A 15,089-nucleotide genomic window follows, 5' to 3' on the forward strand; every position below is an offset into this window, starting at 1 on the left:
GTATTTTCACGCTATCTTCCCACTGTACCGTTCTCCGCCTAGGGTGCTGTAATGGTTCAACGTGGTTGGCAGTGTAACAAGTGCATAGAGCACTAGCCATAGTGTACCCAAGTCAAATATTACTGTTAGTCATAACGTCCCCTAGGTGGCATAGGCCCCCTAATGCCCTCCTCCAAAGTTGACTCTCAATTTCACGATTACATTTGTGAGTGTCTCTCATATTTCAGAGTTCGATTTATGTCATAGGCCGTATGTTTTCACATTAGTTTTAAATTCATAACTGAGCGAGGAGTAATTAGAACAACTAGGAAGATTAACTCAAAAATACTCATTTACCTGTACCTTGAATCTGGGATATCACTGTCTATTGTCACTTCCAGTGACGTCAGGCGCTTCAGCCAATAGCAGGGCAACTTTCCAGAATTGTCTACCTGACTCGTGAGTTTTTCAGTTACAGTAGAAAACCCCAGCTTTTAGAAATGCAACGACTGCGGGCCTCTATTTTGTATACGCACCGGTTGCGAAACATGAAACGCCACTTGATCGGTGCTGGCGAAGAACGCCACTGCAACTGTTATTTTCTTGCAACGGCTTCATTCGACAACGGTGTTGTTGCGGAGACGGTTGCGTTGTATCTGTCCCAACTCTATCGCACTGAGGGATTTTATTTTAAATATGTATTTACATTTAAATGAGATGTTAGCTGTTGGAAACGTCTTTCATCTGTATAATTACTTAAATATTAATAAGATATACTTGAAATAATTAACATTTCTAAAATAAAATACATTTATGACCCTTACTGGATTACGACCTGCCCTTAGGACATGCCGAGGAGGTGCCACGGAGAGAAGAGGCGCCAATATTCATAGGTGTGTCAAAAAAAGTGGAGAGATGTATTGAGTAAAATTCAGAACATGCACATTTGAATTACTGAATTTAAAAAAAGCCTTACATAATAATATGAATGTTGAGGATACTTTCAATTATTCACTACAAAGTTTTTTTAAAACGTGATTGGTCTTTTCTTGCATATGTTGGCATGATAACTTATACAATGTTCGTTGCTCAATAGACGCTCGCAATCTAACTTTGTGTAATCTCTTCATTGGTTGCGATGAAGACCGTGTTACTGGAGGCTAGGTTTATTTTCGAATACCATAGTCTCCAAATATGAATGTTAGAATACTCTTTGAGATTCACTTCAGAGAATTTATATTTAACCAACTGTCATGTATTGATATAGTCTATCTTTGATTTAACCGTTGATGATTGTGTTATGTTATGTTGGATGCAATGGTGGATGGTTGACTGTGGGGCATGGTGTTCGATTTTGGTGAGATTTCGAAAGAAGTGTTTTACTGCAGCCTGGTAGAAGTTGCAATGACTGAGTAAGGTTTCGATGTATAGTATTGCTTCGTTATGTAAAGGTTAGGTAATGATAACCACTAGTAACGGCGTCAAGCTCAAGGCTTTTAAGAACGGCAGAGATACTGAAGACGTAAAAGAAGCCGAAGTGGAAAATAAGTGCAAAGCATCTGACAAGGGCGGAGACGAAGAAAAGGGCTCCAACGGCGCTAGCAGCAATACAAATCATAATAACCCTCAACCCACGATTGTGATTTGTCAGCGGGATCGGCCTGATAACAGGCTTAAAGCTCGACCACGTACAAGAGATGATTTTCGTATGGCTCGTGGAGGTACCATGGATAGAAGAGGTGCCAATATTCGTAGTAGAGGGGGTGGAGGTGTGTCGAGAAAAGTGGAGAGAGAAAATGAGTCTAACATTTTGTCCGGAGGAAAATTTCAAGATTCGTTGAATAAGGGAAACACCTCTGAAAATGTTTCATCTAAGTATTACAACGATGTGGAAGGCTCAAAGCATAGAGTTGGTATGTACGAGCATTATTTCAATTTATTTCTTATTTGATATTAGTTATCTTTTTCCCCCTGTGTTATTTTTGTCTATGTCAGATTAGCCAATTTCTTTTCAAATGTTTAGAGAGCGATGGTATGAAAGATAATTGGAGTTGATGTCAAATACATTTGTGCAGAGAAAACTTGAATTAATTAATAATGTACATAGTGGGAATTAAAATGTTTCTACAACATTTAAGTCATTGGTATGCTGTTGTCATTCACTGCTGAATTCTGTAAGAGACACTGTCCTTTTTTGAGCAGGTGAGAGCATGATATTTGTTGCAGTGTGACTTGCATAATTCACAGATGCACTCTAAGCAAGGTGAGTGATATGTTTTGGTCGCTCAGATCTTATCATAGTGGAAACCGTGAACCGCAAAGCGGGTGAGTAGTAATTACAGCACCAGGCGAGTTGGCCGTGTGCGTATAGGCGCGCGGCTGTGAGCTTGCATCCGGGAGATAGTAGGTTCGAATCCCACTATCGGCAGCCCTGAAGATGGTTTTCCGTGGTTTCCCATTTTCACACCAGGCAAATGCTGGGGCTGTACCTTAATTGAGGCCACGGCCGCTTCCTTGCAACTCCTAGGCCTTTCCTATCCCATCGTCGCCATAAGACCTATCTGTGTCGGTGCGACGTAAAGCCCCTAGCAAAAAAAAAAGAAAAAAAAAAAAAGAAAAAAGTAATTACAGCAGATCTGATGTGAATTAAATTAAATCTATGGATTTACAATTGTTTGACATGCTAGGTTTAGATTAAAAGGGGGCATTGAAGAATGCTTAATTATTAACGAATTATTGTGCTGGTTGTTTTAGAATATTCAGTGATCCTGCAAGTTGGTTTAATTTGGACAGTTCTGTTTGTGGTTACTTAGGAATGAACCATTTCACTGTCATGTGGGAGGTAGGGGCACTTAGCGTTTGCCATATTTTCGTATTTTTTTCAATGGTGTCGTTTGTGTGTGTATGTGTGTAGGCCCTACAGTATTTCTGAACGTATTCGATGCTTTCTTCGCATTAGACTGGGTTGCATTGTTCATGAGAGTTGTGTTTCTTTTTTGTTGGCGCTTGGCTAGTAGATGGCAGTAAGAATTTACTGGTATCATTTGACGGGTCCCTCTTTATCATTTAGGTTTGAAAGGGTTACCCATTCTTTGAACTGATCATTCACTTTCCTGTAATGTTTCATTATTGATGTTGCTTTATAATGGTGTAGTTTACATGATTTCCAAGGAATTTCTTGTGAGTGGCCATACAGCTCCTGTGTCGATATGTCACTCTTGGATGAGTTATGTGATGTGGTAATTTCTCATGTTTTCCTTAGTTTGAAGTTAATCGATAGTGTGTTTGTTAGTGATGAGATTTTTTATTGAAGCTGTGTGTGTGTGTTTCTTCAATGTACCTATTTTTTTTGCTGTGTTTTGCCAAAATAAAACATAAGATGAAATGATCTCTTCATTTAATGTCTGAATATAGGCTAATAATGAATGTAAAAAGTTTCAGACAAATTTATTAAAAACCACCAATCCAATACTTTACAATCTTTAAGTTACAAATAGGCCTATTACATAGATGTTAAAAATGGGACATGTTTCGCTTAAGCTTTGTAAGCATCTTCAGCCACACTTAATCTAAAGCTAAGTCAGGGCCCTGAACTGGGTTCCTCATTAAAGTATAATACACGCTTTAATACAATGCTTAAATTTAACTAAAATTCAATAATAAACTTGTTATAGTAGGCCTATTATATGTACATGGGATGAATAGTAGTGTTTGTCTAAAAAAGTACAAGTTGGTTATTTGTAGAACGAGATATAGTCGTAATGATCTGACATACAGTTGGATTGTACAAATTATTTGATATTAATGAAGTGTGGATTAATTAAAATATCGAAAAATAAATCTTCGAACGTTGTTGAACGAGAATCAGGTACATAGAATTACAGTAGAGTTGTTGATTCCAAGTGATTGCGCGATAAGGTCAAAAGGCGCTTGAAGCATCAGTATAGAAGTGTTGTGTCTCCTAGAATAATTTTTGTAATAGATAGTAGTCATGAGCTGTCTAACGTAGATTCAATAAATAGGGTGTTCAATAAAGCCTTAGATGAAACTTTGTTTGAAACGTTTTACATTCTGTACTCCAATAAGGCTTTCATAATGAGACTCATAACATGTAATATAATAATGAGTCGATATTTACTGAAGTTGAAGATTTTTTCAATAAATTAAGAGACCTCAGCCACCTATTAGATGAATAGGCTTCGGTACTGTAAGAAACAGCTCAGTTGTTACCCTCCCAGTGAAGACTTTGACTACCAGCAAATAACACCAAACCCTAACTCACCACCTCCGTCACTGGAAGAATTTTGGATAAACTATCCAACTACTCAGGACCAAAAAGGCATCCAGAAAGGACTCATTGTGGTCAAGCCCCGGAATTGTGCCAGCAGCAAGGCAGTGAACAAGGTCATTGATAACATCTGGGAAACTGATAAGTTTCCATCCGACTAGACCTCAGCTTTCATTTGCCCTTTCAAAAGAGAATATATTTTTAAAGTTGTGAACAATTACCAAGGGATTTCTCTCCTGCCAGTAATGTTCAGGGTCATCTCTAAGGCCTTCCTAGCAGGGAATCAACTGGGGCATTTACCAGGGAGGCTTCAGGAAGAGCTAATCCTGTACTGAGCAAATTCTCAACCTTGAAATAGTCGTAGCCTACTCGAAGGTTAGAAACAGCAAAATGTTAGTCAGCTTTGTTGATTCAAGGCCTGCAACTTCACACACAGATACACTTGGTTGAATTCTTGTTGAACTAGGACTAGACAACAAAACCTGGAGACTCATTCTATAAGCTCTGACTGACACACACTCTAGAGATAATATCTTGGAAATTTTGGAGATCAAAACAGGAGTCGGACAAGGTGATGGACTTTCCCCATACCTCTTCTACTGCATCCTTGAAAAAGTTGAGAGAATGGTGCCAGGAACAGTTTAGCTTTGCAATCCAGAGCGGGACTCTAAGTGTCAGTGGAGAAAACCAAGTATTTTACAAACAACAAAGAGCCTAACAGAGATCTCAGTAGAACAGGGTAAAATCAAGTGAGTGGAGAAATTGAAGTATTTCAGTAACTTGATTGAGCCCAGCTTCTCTGCGAGAGTTTACCCTCTGAAACCAACATATCGACTGACTCAGAATATCTACAAGCAATGCCTATCATGCAATTTGAATCCAAAAAACACTTCACTTCAGTTGTCTGCCCAGAAGCCATGTATGCAATGGAGTGTTTGTCATCAAACATAAAGGGCTTGATTGAACTGGAATTTGAAGAGAGAAGAATTCTCAAAAAGATCCTAGGCCTAGTACTAGAAGATGGGAAATACCAGAGATGTCACACTGTGCCAGGAAAAGGAGGGTACTTTTCTATGATCATGTAGCAAGATTGTCTCCCAACTGACTAACCGGCTGCCTGTGCAACTTGCGGAAAAATAAATTCCATACTGTTTGGCTGACAGAGATTGAGGATGACATACAAGGGGGTATCAAATATAAACAGGATTATATTTTTTATTTAAATTCATTTATTGAAAAACTCAAGACAAGTACAGTTTATTTTTCCTCATAGTTTCCTGCTTTGGAAATGCATTTGTCCCAGTGTATGGGCAGCTTTTTGATGCCCTCATCGTAAAAAGAACAGTCATGTCACCAGCCAGTTGCGCACAAAGTCTTCCACACTCTTATCATCTTCAAATCGTTGCCCTCCTAGAGCTACTTTACACGGTCCAAACAAATGGAAACCGCAGGGCGATAAGTCCGGGCTGTAAGGAGGATGATCAAGCGTAGTCCAGTGCATTTCTTGTAGCATGGAGACGGTTAAAGCTGCAGTATGGGGCCGCGCATTGTCGTGGAGGAGGATGACCTGTTGAATCGGTTGGTGTCGTCTTTTGCGGCGATATACAATCCTCGCCTTGTTCAACAGCTCGCAGTAGTAAGCAGCATTGATTGTGCATCGCTCATGCAAAAAATCAATCAGCAAAATACCTTGCCGATCAAAAAAAACTGTTGCAAGAACCTTGCCAGCTGACAGTCGAGTCATGGCTTTCGCTGGTGCTGCCTCCCCTTTCCTCCGCCATTCCTTACTGGCTTACTTGGATTCAGAAGTGTAGTGGTGGGCCCATGTTTCGTCGCTGGTGATGATCCAACTCAAAAATGCATCACCTTCTTCTGCAAACCTTGCTGTAAGTCTCTGACAGACCTCCAAATGTCTCATTTTCAGATTTTTGTTCAAAAGGGGGGGGACCCATCTGGAACATACTTTATGGAACTGTAGGTCATTTGTGATGTTTGCTTGACAGCTCCCACAACTGATTCAGACTTTTCCTGCAATTTCTGATACTCTTGCCCGTCGATCGTCGTCAATAATGTCTTTAATTAAAAATATCACTTATAACTCAATCTTATCTTCCACAGATAAACATAACATCATTGCACAGCTACAAATGGGAAAGGAGCCACTACTTTGAAACCAATTTACGGACGCCAAAAAGACAACATGAATTGGTTCTAATAAAAGGGCAACACACACAGCAGAGCTGAACATATTTTACTTGAATTTCATCCATACATTTGGCACCTATTTTAAATTGAAAGTGTTTTATCTCACATACGCACAGGAAGACAAAACTTTTATCCATGCAATTTTACAAACTCTAAGAATAGCAGCTGAAGTGCACAACTGTGAATAAGACTTAAATACGGAAGTTAGTCGATGTATTGACCACCAAGCAAGAACGAATGTTCATATGCATGAAGTGTTTTTATATATTGTTTTTATCTTGTACATATATATAAGTTAGTTTAGGAAAAGACGTGTTTTATACACTAGTTTTAAGACCTTCAACATTTTAGACATACAGTTGCAATATTGTACAGAATGACATATACGCCAGTTCACGCTAAGACGTGCCCCATTTGTATGTAACTAAATGTACATCATCATCATATGGCATTCCTTCAACACCACAATCTTAATCAAAGCTTCATTATATAAATATGTATGTATGGTTCAGCTGAAGATGACCTTGAATATGAGGTCGAAACCGGTCCTGTAATTTAATATATACAATAAATAAGTATTGATTGGTGGAAATCCTCTCCTATTTTTAATTGTGCAATTGTCAATACGGAAATGAAAATTATAGATTACGATATAGATTACAATAATGTCTTTAACCTTTCAAGCGGTAATGACGGAATAAACCGCCATAGCCGCATGGCTTCGTAAGTGGCCATGACGGAATATTCCTTCATCACATTGTTAATGTCTTTCGGCGATGGGTTTGATGACTTACTCCGTTGTAAGATCCGAGAGCGCTTTCCTTTGTCTGTGTATGTTAGTTTCGAGCTTTACCTTCAGCATCACTCTCCTAAAACCACATGACCGGGAAAAATGCTTTCATTCCGCGCCCAGCTGGCAGCCAGCCTATACCGGCCGCCAGGCTGCTAGGAGTGGTAGGTGGGGCATTATGGCAGGTGCAAGATCACTATCTTCTGAGCATACAGTTAATCAGTGGACTGACACGAATAAAGATGAAATTATGACTTTACTTGCATTCTTTTTCTTGCAAGGCATTCATCAGTTACCTGACAACAAGAGCTACTTTTCTCGTAGACAGATATTAGAGATACCAATACTTTTGGAGATGTTCTCTGAAAGAAGATTTCAGCTTCTTCTCAAATTCTTACACTTTATTGATAACGAAGCATACGATGAAGCCACCTGTGGTCCGAAAATACTCTACAAATTGAAATCTATTCTTGACCACTTGAATAGCAGATTCTGAAGTGTGTACACACCCGAAAGCGATGTGTCTGTAGATGAGTCTCTTATGTTGTGGAAGAGACGTTTGTCGTGTCATACCGTGTAGGCGCTCAAGATTCGGTATCAAATCATTTGAACTGTGTGAATCTAAGTCTGGTTACATGTGGAATTTCTTGGTGGTGGGTGCGGAACGTAGACGAAGTATACACCCACGGTATCCCCTGTCTGTTGTAAGAGGCGATTAAAAGGGGCGACCAAGGGATGATCGAATTAGAACCTTGAGACTACTTGTGATTAGTTCCACGACGCATGGAACACCATGGGTCACTTTTAGTTGCGCATAGTACCTCTATCTTAGGTACAAAATAGGTTTTTGATTAGTAGCTACAGAGTGCGTTGCCGGCTTTTACAGTTCCTATGATTAGTAGCACTATATGAGCGACACCATGGGATGAGCAACACCATGGTTCTGGCTTGCCTATGATTAGTACCCATTATATGAGGAACACCACGAGATAGTACGAGTCCCTGTGGTTTGTACACTTACGTGATGAACACCATAGGTTTGTGTTGCCTGTAAATGGCGCGAAAACAACATAGGTCTCTAGTACATGTGCGAATTTCATTACCTGTGAGTAGTAACATAATGTGTGGAATACCGCGAGTCTACGCTACTTTTGATTAGTACCGCAACATGACAAATACCATGGTTCTACTTTCCTAGCAATAAGTACCATTATGAGGGGCCGATGACTTGGATTTTGGACCCCTTTAGACTACAAGCATCATCGATTCAGTATTGTGCTATAGAAGCAGTCCCTTGGTCAGTAATACTATTGTTTTACATCAGCTTCTGTGAATGTGAGGCATTGTGGACGGTTCCACTGATTGTTTTAAATTCATCCTTCCATTCTTTGTCCTCACGTTTTGAATTCTGGTCAGTGGAGGATTTTGGACTTTTAATTTGTCATTACATTTCGTCTCATTTCGTACCAGTAGGGGCCAATGACCTAGATGTTAAAGCCCCTTTAAACACCACCATCATCATCATCATCAGGAAAAGACACCTATTTTGATGACTATCTAAAACATGAACCGTATGGATCAAAAGTTGTTTCCTGTTGCTTTCCTCACTGAGGCAGATTCTCTTTCCTTTCCCTTGGTACTGTAATAATTTTAATAGCTTGACAGTAAGACTTTTTTTTTTAACCTGATGAAAATACCTGACCAATTCAAAGTATCTTACCGTAAGTTCGTGTTGTTTTCCCCAGCAATCCAGACACCTTGCCCTTCGTACTATAATTTCTGACAGCTTGATACATATTCTGTACTTTTTGAACCTGATAAAAATACTATACTACACAAGAGTATCTCGCTGTATGTTATTTCCCAGTACCTTATAGAAAATGTGCCTCTGTGTTAGTAGCTACTCAAAAGAAATGTACCACTTGAAAGGTTAACCGCACAAATGTTTGTGTCTGTAATGCTGGTGTGAGGACTGCGATCGTGTTGCTGATTTTCCACACGTTCTCGTCCTTCCTTGAACTTTTTATGTCGGGCAAACACACACGTGTCCTTGACACTGTTTAATCACCAAACTGTGCAGTCAATCTCTGGCAAATTTCCGCCGCTGTAACTCCGTCACAAGTAAGAAATTTTATAATCGTGTCTTGCGCAGTGGAGGGGTGCACCTTTTAAATCCGACATCGTGAACGTTACTGATGAAATGGAGGGAAGTATCTAACAGCACCCACTTCCCACTCCTAACGGTCCCGCCTAAGCATAGCAGAAGCGCGGGGCCAGTCCTACCAACTGTTGATGTTCAGGAACAAAAATCCCCTTTATATTTGATCGACCTTTGTTAAAGAATTTGGGCTGGCAGACTTGCAAAATGGACAGACTGTGAGACAGATTCTGAAGAGAGTCTGTAGTTTTCAGGAAAAACTTCTGAAGAAGAAAAGTGTCCCTTGGTTAGAGGAGAGAAAGGAACTACACTGAGAGAAGATGCAACAACACTGGACAAAAGTCCGAGCCTAATGATAGAACAAGTGCGGTCCCAAATAGGGCTGTTCGAAAGAAGAAAACAAATTCAGCATAACCACGATTATCTTTAGCCTGTACAAAGGATACACAACTGGGAAACGAAGCAAGAAGACCATGATGTATACCCAGTGTGAGAAACCACAAAGTTAAAACAAAGTATTAGTAATGTGTAATTATTAGTGTATATATAAATAATATTAAGTAAATGAATGCATGCACCTGGCAGTTGTAATAAACAAATTTTTTTCTATGATAATAATACATTGAATCTGTGTGGTCTTCTTTTAAACCTTGTAGATTCCGCACAAACTAATAACTTGGAAATGCCCTAATATTAAATTGGGGGAGTTCCAGATTGACGATGTGGCCATGGACAAGAATTATCACAAAGAAATGTATAATGTGAAAGTACTCCGTGGGCTAGACATAGATTCAGATCACTATATTTCTAAGATTAAAATAAAATTAACGCCAAAAAAGAACAAAATATCCAAATCCAATAGGAGGAAGAAGTATGACCCTAGTTATTTAATTAATAATAAACTGTATTTTGAAAGGTCTAAAACTCCTCTAAGCGACAATTTGGGGACGGTAATTGAAAAATTAAAAACCATAGCTGAGGAAATTGCTCCTGTTAAAAAAGGAAAGAAACATGCTTGGTGGAATGTGGAGTGTGACACAGCGATTCAAAACGGGCACAAAGCATGGTTCAACAAAAGAGAACAGAAAAGTCCCGTGAAGAACTAAATAATGCTAGAAAACAAACAGCGAAAGAAATCAGAATGGTTAAGAGAAATTATCACAAAGAATCATTAAACGCCATAGATGAAGCATTCATACAAAAGACGAGGAATTTTTATAAAACATTTCGACAATACCAATCAAACTATACTCCACCAACACTTATGATGAGAAATACAAATGGAAAACTGGCACATAGTAACCAAGAGATTGCAGAAATTTTAGCTCAATACTTTCAAGAATTACTTAATAGCAAAGAACCAACACAATACCTAGAGTATGACTTTTATTCAAAAAATAAAACCCCATTAGAAAAGGTTATACCACCAGATTACAATGAAGTGTTGAAAGCCATCGATTCATTTAAAAATTACAAAGCTTCAGGGGAGAATCAACTAACTGCAGAAATATTGAAGAATGTTAATACACAAACCATTCAGAATTTACATAAATACCTCAGACATTTGGAATACTGAAAAAATGCCCAAAGAGTGGAATATGGCGATAATACACCCTTTACATAAAAAAGGTGATAGATCAGATTCCAACAATTATAAGGGGATATCATTGACGGATATCACTTAGAAATTTTTTTCAAAGTTATTATACATGAGAATTCAAGAACAAATTGACAGTGAACTTGGAGAATACCTAGGAGGCTTTCGTCCAGGGAGAAGTTGCCCAGATCAAATAATCAGTTTAAAGTGGATTATGAAACATCATAGGGTTAGAAACAAAAAGTTAGTTATCACTTTTGTTGATTTTAAAAAGGCATATGGTAGTATCCATCGTGAGTCATTATTGAATATCCTAAAAGAATTTGGTTTAGGGCCTATATCCAAAACCTATTCGCCTTATTGGAATTACCCTTCAGAACACTAAATCTAAAGTCAGATTTAGAAATGAACTCTCAAAGCCATTTGACATTAATACTGGATTTCGGCAGGGAGATGGACTCTCACCATTATTGTTTAATTGTGTGTTGGAAAAAATCATGCGGGAATGGAATTAAGATGTGTCAACCTAACATCAAGATTGGCAGAAAAATAAGACTCAATTGTTTAGCATTCGCTGATGATCTTGCACTACTTGCTAATCATATGGAAGAAGCTAAATTGCAAATAGAAGAACTTGATAACATAGCAAGAAAAGTTGGATTGTAAATTTCATATGAAAAAACAGAAATAATGCCAACCTTCCCTGTTACAGCACCAACCATTACCTTAGCCAATACCAAACAAATTAAAATTGTGAATACGTTTAAATATCTTGGTGAAATTATAACTTGGAACTCCAATGAAAAATCATCAATAGAACGCAGAACATTTAAGTTAAAAAAAAGCACAACGAATTACATGGCCAACGTACAAGGAAAAATCTTTCATTAAATGCTAAACTTCAACATTACTGTTCCGTCATTAAACCTGAAGCGACTTATGCTTGTGAAACACTATTTAAATTGAACACCAAAGCAACAACTGATTCACTGCAAAACGTTGACAGAAGGATTTCAGAACAATCATTAATAAAAAACATCAGGTGGATGGACAATGGAGATTATTGTGTAATGCAATCGTTCATAGGGAAAGTGAATCTATAATAGATACAATGAGAAAAAGAAGAATTGCCTTTTTCTGTCATCTTTCTGGATTAAATGATAATAGGATAATAAAACAACTATTTAATTACTTTGGAAAAGTAAAACAAAAAGTAATTGGTTTAAAGAAGTTCAGAATGATTTAGAAGAGCTGAATATTACAATGAAGCAAATTGAAAATAGAGAAAAAGAAAGGCTTCTCAAGAACAAACAAATAAGATTGTCATTAAAAACTGTACAACACAAGCAAGATGTCATATCTGATGAAGAAACGGCAGCCAGGTCAGCCAGAATGAAGAGGTTTTGGGAAAGGAAGAAGATGATGCAAGCTAAATCTTCAGTTAATTCATTGTTAACGTAAATGTATTTGGGATAGATTTGTGTGCTCCAATGTGGGCGTGAACTATGTAAATAAATAAAGAAATAAATACATTGAATCTGTTAGTATTTTGGTTGAAAATTTTAAGTCCCGGTAAATGCTGTTATATTGGGGCGAAACGCTGGTAATTTTTTGATTGAACATAACACACACAAACCCCCAGGTGCTACAGTCCTGATGGACCCCATCCTAACAAGTGACCGCTACTCAGCCTGAAAGTCTGCAGATTAGGAGGTGACGCTGGGTCAGTTCGATGAATCCTCTTGGCAGTTATTCTTGACTTTCTAGACGGGACTGCTATCTCATTGTCAGGTAGCTCCTCAATTGTTCTCACATAGGCCAAGTGGACTTAGAACCAGCTCTCATATTCGGTAAAAATCTGATCCAGCTAGAAATTGAACCCATGGTCTGTGGATTATAGACAAGCTTGCTATCTCTAAATCACTTGGTGGCACTTTTCTATAAATGTTAAACAATTATTCTTTGAAAGACAACACAAAAAGCCTCCTCTTCTATTGATAACTTGGGCTATGGGCCAAGAAATGTCTTAATGGTGCAAGGATAAGATTTTATTAGGTATCTGATGAGATTGTAAATGATCTGATCGAGTCTCTGAAAGTAACAATATAATAAGGAAATGATTTTTGAATGCACCATGGAATAAGGTAGTAATGACAAGATAAGGATAAATAGAAGGCATGCGTTAGGGTATTTTATGGAAGAATGGATTTCTAGACTTGATTTAGCAATGAGTTGTTTCCACTTGCTTAAAATCCAGAGTCCACACCTCACCAAGGCTGAGGTTGAAACACTGGGTAAGATGAAACAGGGACAACTGGACTAGACGATCTACCTGCAGAATTGTAGAAATGAAAGCGCTGGGATTCAGTGTGATGGATGACAGGTTTCTCCAATAAGATCATTGAAGAGTGTTGGATTTCAGCAGAGTGGGAATGTAGTAGATTTCCATGGTTTTGGAGGGGTAGATTCTCTCCGCGCCGCTCACTTGCTAACTGAAAAGCAGCGTGAAAAATCAAAGCACCTACACTTTGCTTTACTTCAGCCTTTTCATTTTGCCCTTGTGCTAAATGTTCCTTGAAACAATCTCTCACACTCTTTTCTTCCAACTTGTCTAGATCCCATCTCCTTGCATTCCTTCAGTTTCATCAACTTCAGATGGCATTTCATGACCTCTTTCGGAAAAGTCTTACAATCCAACACCTGGTTTCTGAATCTCTGCGTACTCGTATTGAAGTCTATTTGATCCCTTCCAATGTCTCCAGGTTTCATCCATGTATATAGCCATTGTTTATGGTGTTTGAACCAAGTATTAGAGAGGACTGAATTGTGATTGGTGCAGAATTCAATCAGCAGATTTATTCATTCCTTTGTCCCAATTCAAATTCTCCTGCTGCATTCCAGCCTCCCATCACAATTAGATTCTGCCATTTTTACAGGTTGTATTAAATCTTCTTTCTCTTCATATATATTCTTTCGATTTCTTCATTATCTGCTGAACTAGTAGGCATATAGACCTGCGCTGTTGCGGTGGGCATTGACTTGGTGTCTGTCGTGACAACAATAATCCTTTTACTACACTGGTCGTAGTATCTTAACCAGTGGCAAAGCGTGAACTTAGTAAGGGGGTAGACAAAGATTCTTTTATTTAAACTGTTTTAATTATATTATTATATGGAATTTTGTTTTTGACGCAGACATCTGTATTCAGTATTATATTAATGACTGAAAATAAGACAAACCCTATAACAACCTATAACCCTACGTGCACTTGCTTTATTTTTAAATATAGATGAAATAGGCTGCGGGAGTTGTCAAATAACAAGATACTTTTAGAATAAAAATAGCAATATATTTCATTGTTATGTAGATTTAATAAGAGAAATAAGAAATAAATACCGGTAGTTGTTCGTACAAGTCACCTTAAACAATATTCTTGCAAATGAGTTTAATCCGCCTGTCCTTCATTTCGGCAAATATATCTATTACTCTCGTCTTGAAGTCAGGCGTCTTGCTAAGATTCCACAGAAATTTCTTCTCTGTAGCTAGAGTTCCCAAGTTAGACAGTCTCTGGTTGGTCATCCAATTCCTTAAATACGTTTTAATTCATTTGAATGCACTCATAGCGCGTTCACTAGAAACTGACTTTAACAGAATATACAGCATCAAGTTAAGCAATTTTTTCCGTATGCGTACTCTGGAGTACCTTATTAAGACTGGAAGCCAATAGTTATTGGGGTTATAATACCGCAACTAATATTGGCGGGCAAGAAAATGCACGTACTTGAAGGGTTTTGATGCTGTCATTCATTTATTAGGTGTAAGTTTACCATACTTCGTATTTAAATATTATTAATTTATTTTTAGACGTGTCTTATAGTAAAGTAAATTCAAATTAATAACATTAAAAGCATGCCTAAGATGGTAGCCAATAAGAGCACCTTTATAAGAGAGATCCAAATACTAGCCAATGAGAGCAAGAAGAGACGCTGGTAAGTCTGTCTACTGGGCGGAGACATCTCGCTATAGGAAATTCATAGTTCCACAGTCAGCACCTACAGATAGCGTTAGTGTT

The 15,089-nt window shown here is 38.1% G+C and overlaps 1 protein-coding gene across 1 annotated transcript in view; it reads left to right on the forward strand.

Moving 5' to 3' along the window:
• Window positions 1-1,308: 1,308 nt before the first annotated feature.
• The window catches only part of nonC (serine/threonine-protein kinase Smg1), a 794,437-nt gene continuing 780,656 nt past the window's right edge, over window positions 1,309-15,089 (forward strand). The window contains 1 exon segment of the mRNA XM_068225601.1: window positions 1,309-1,892. Coding sequence (XP_068081702.1) covers window positions 1,439-1,892 — 454 coding nt within the window. The 5' untranslated portion in view covers window positions 1,309-1,438.

This window comes from Anabrus simplex, chromosome 1 (assembly GCF_040414725.1).
Source record: "Anabrus simplex isolate iqAnaSimp1 chromosome 1, ASM4041472v1, whole genome shotgun sequence".
NCBI lineage: Eukaryota > Metazoa > Arthropoda > Insecta > Orthoptera > Tettigoniidae > Anabrus > Anabrus simplex.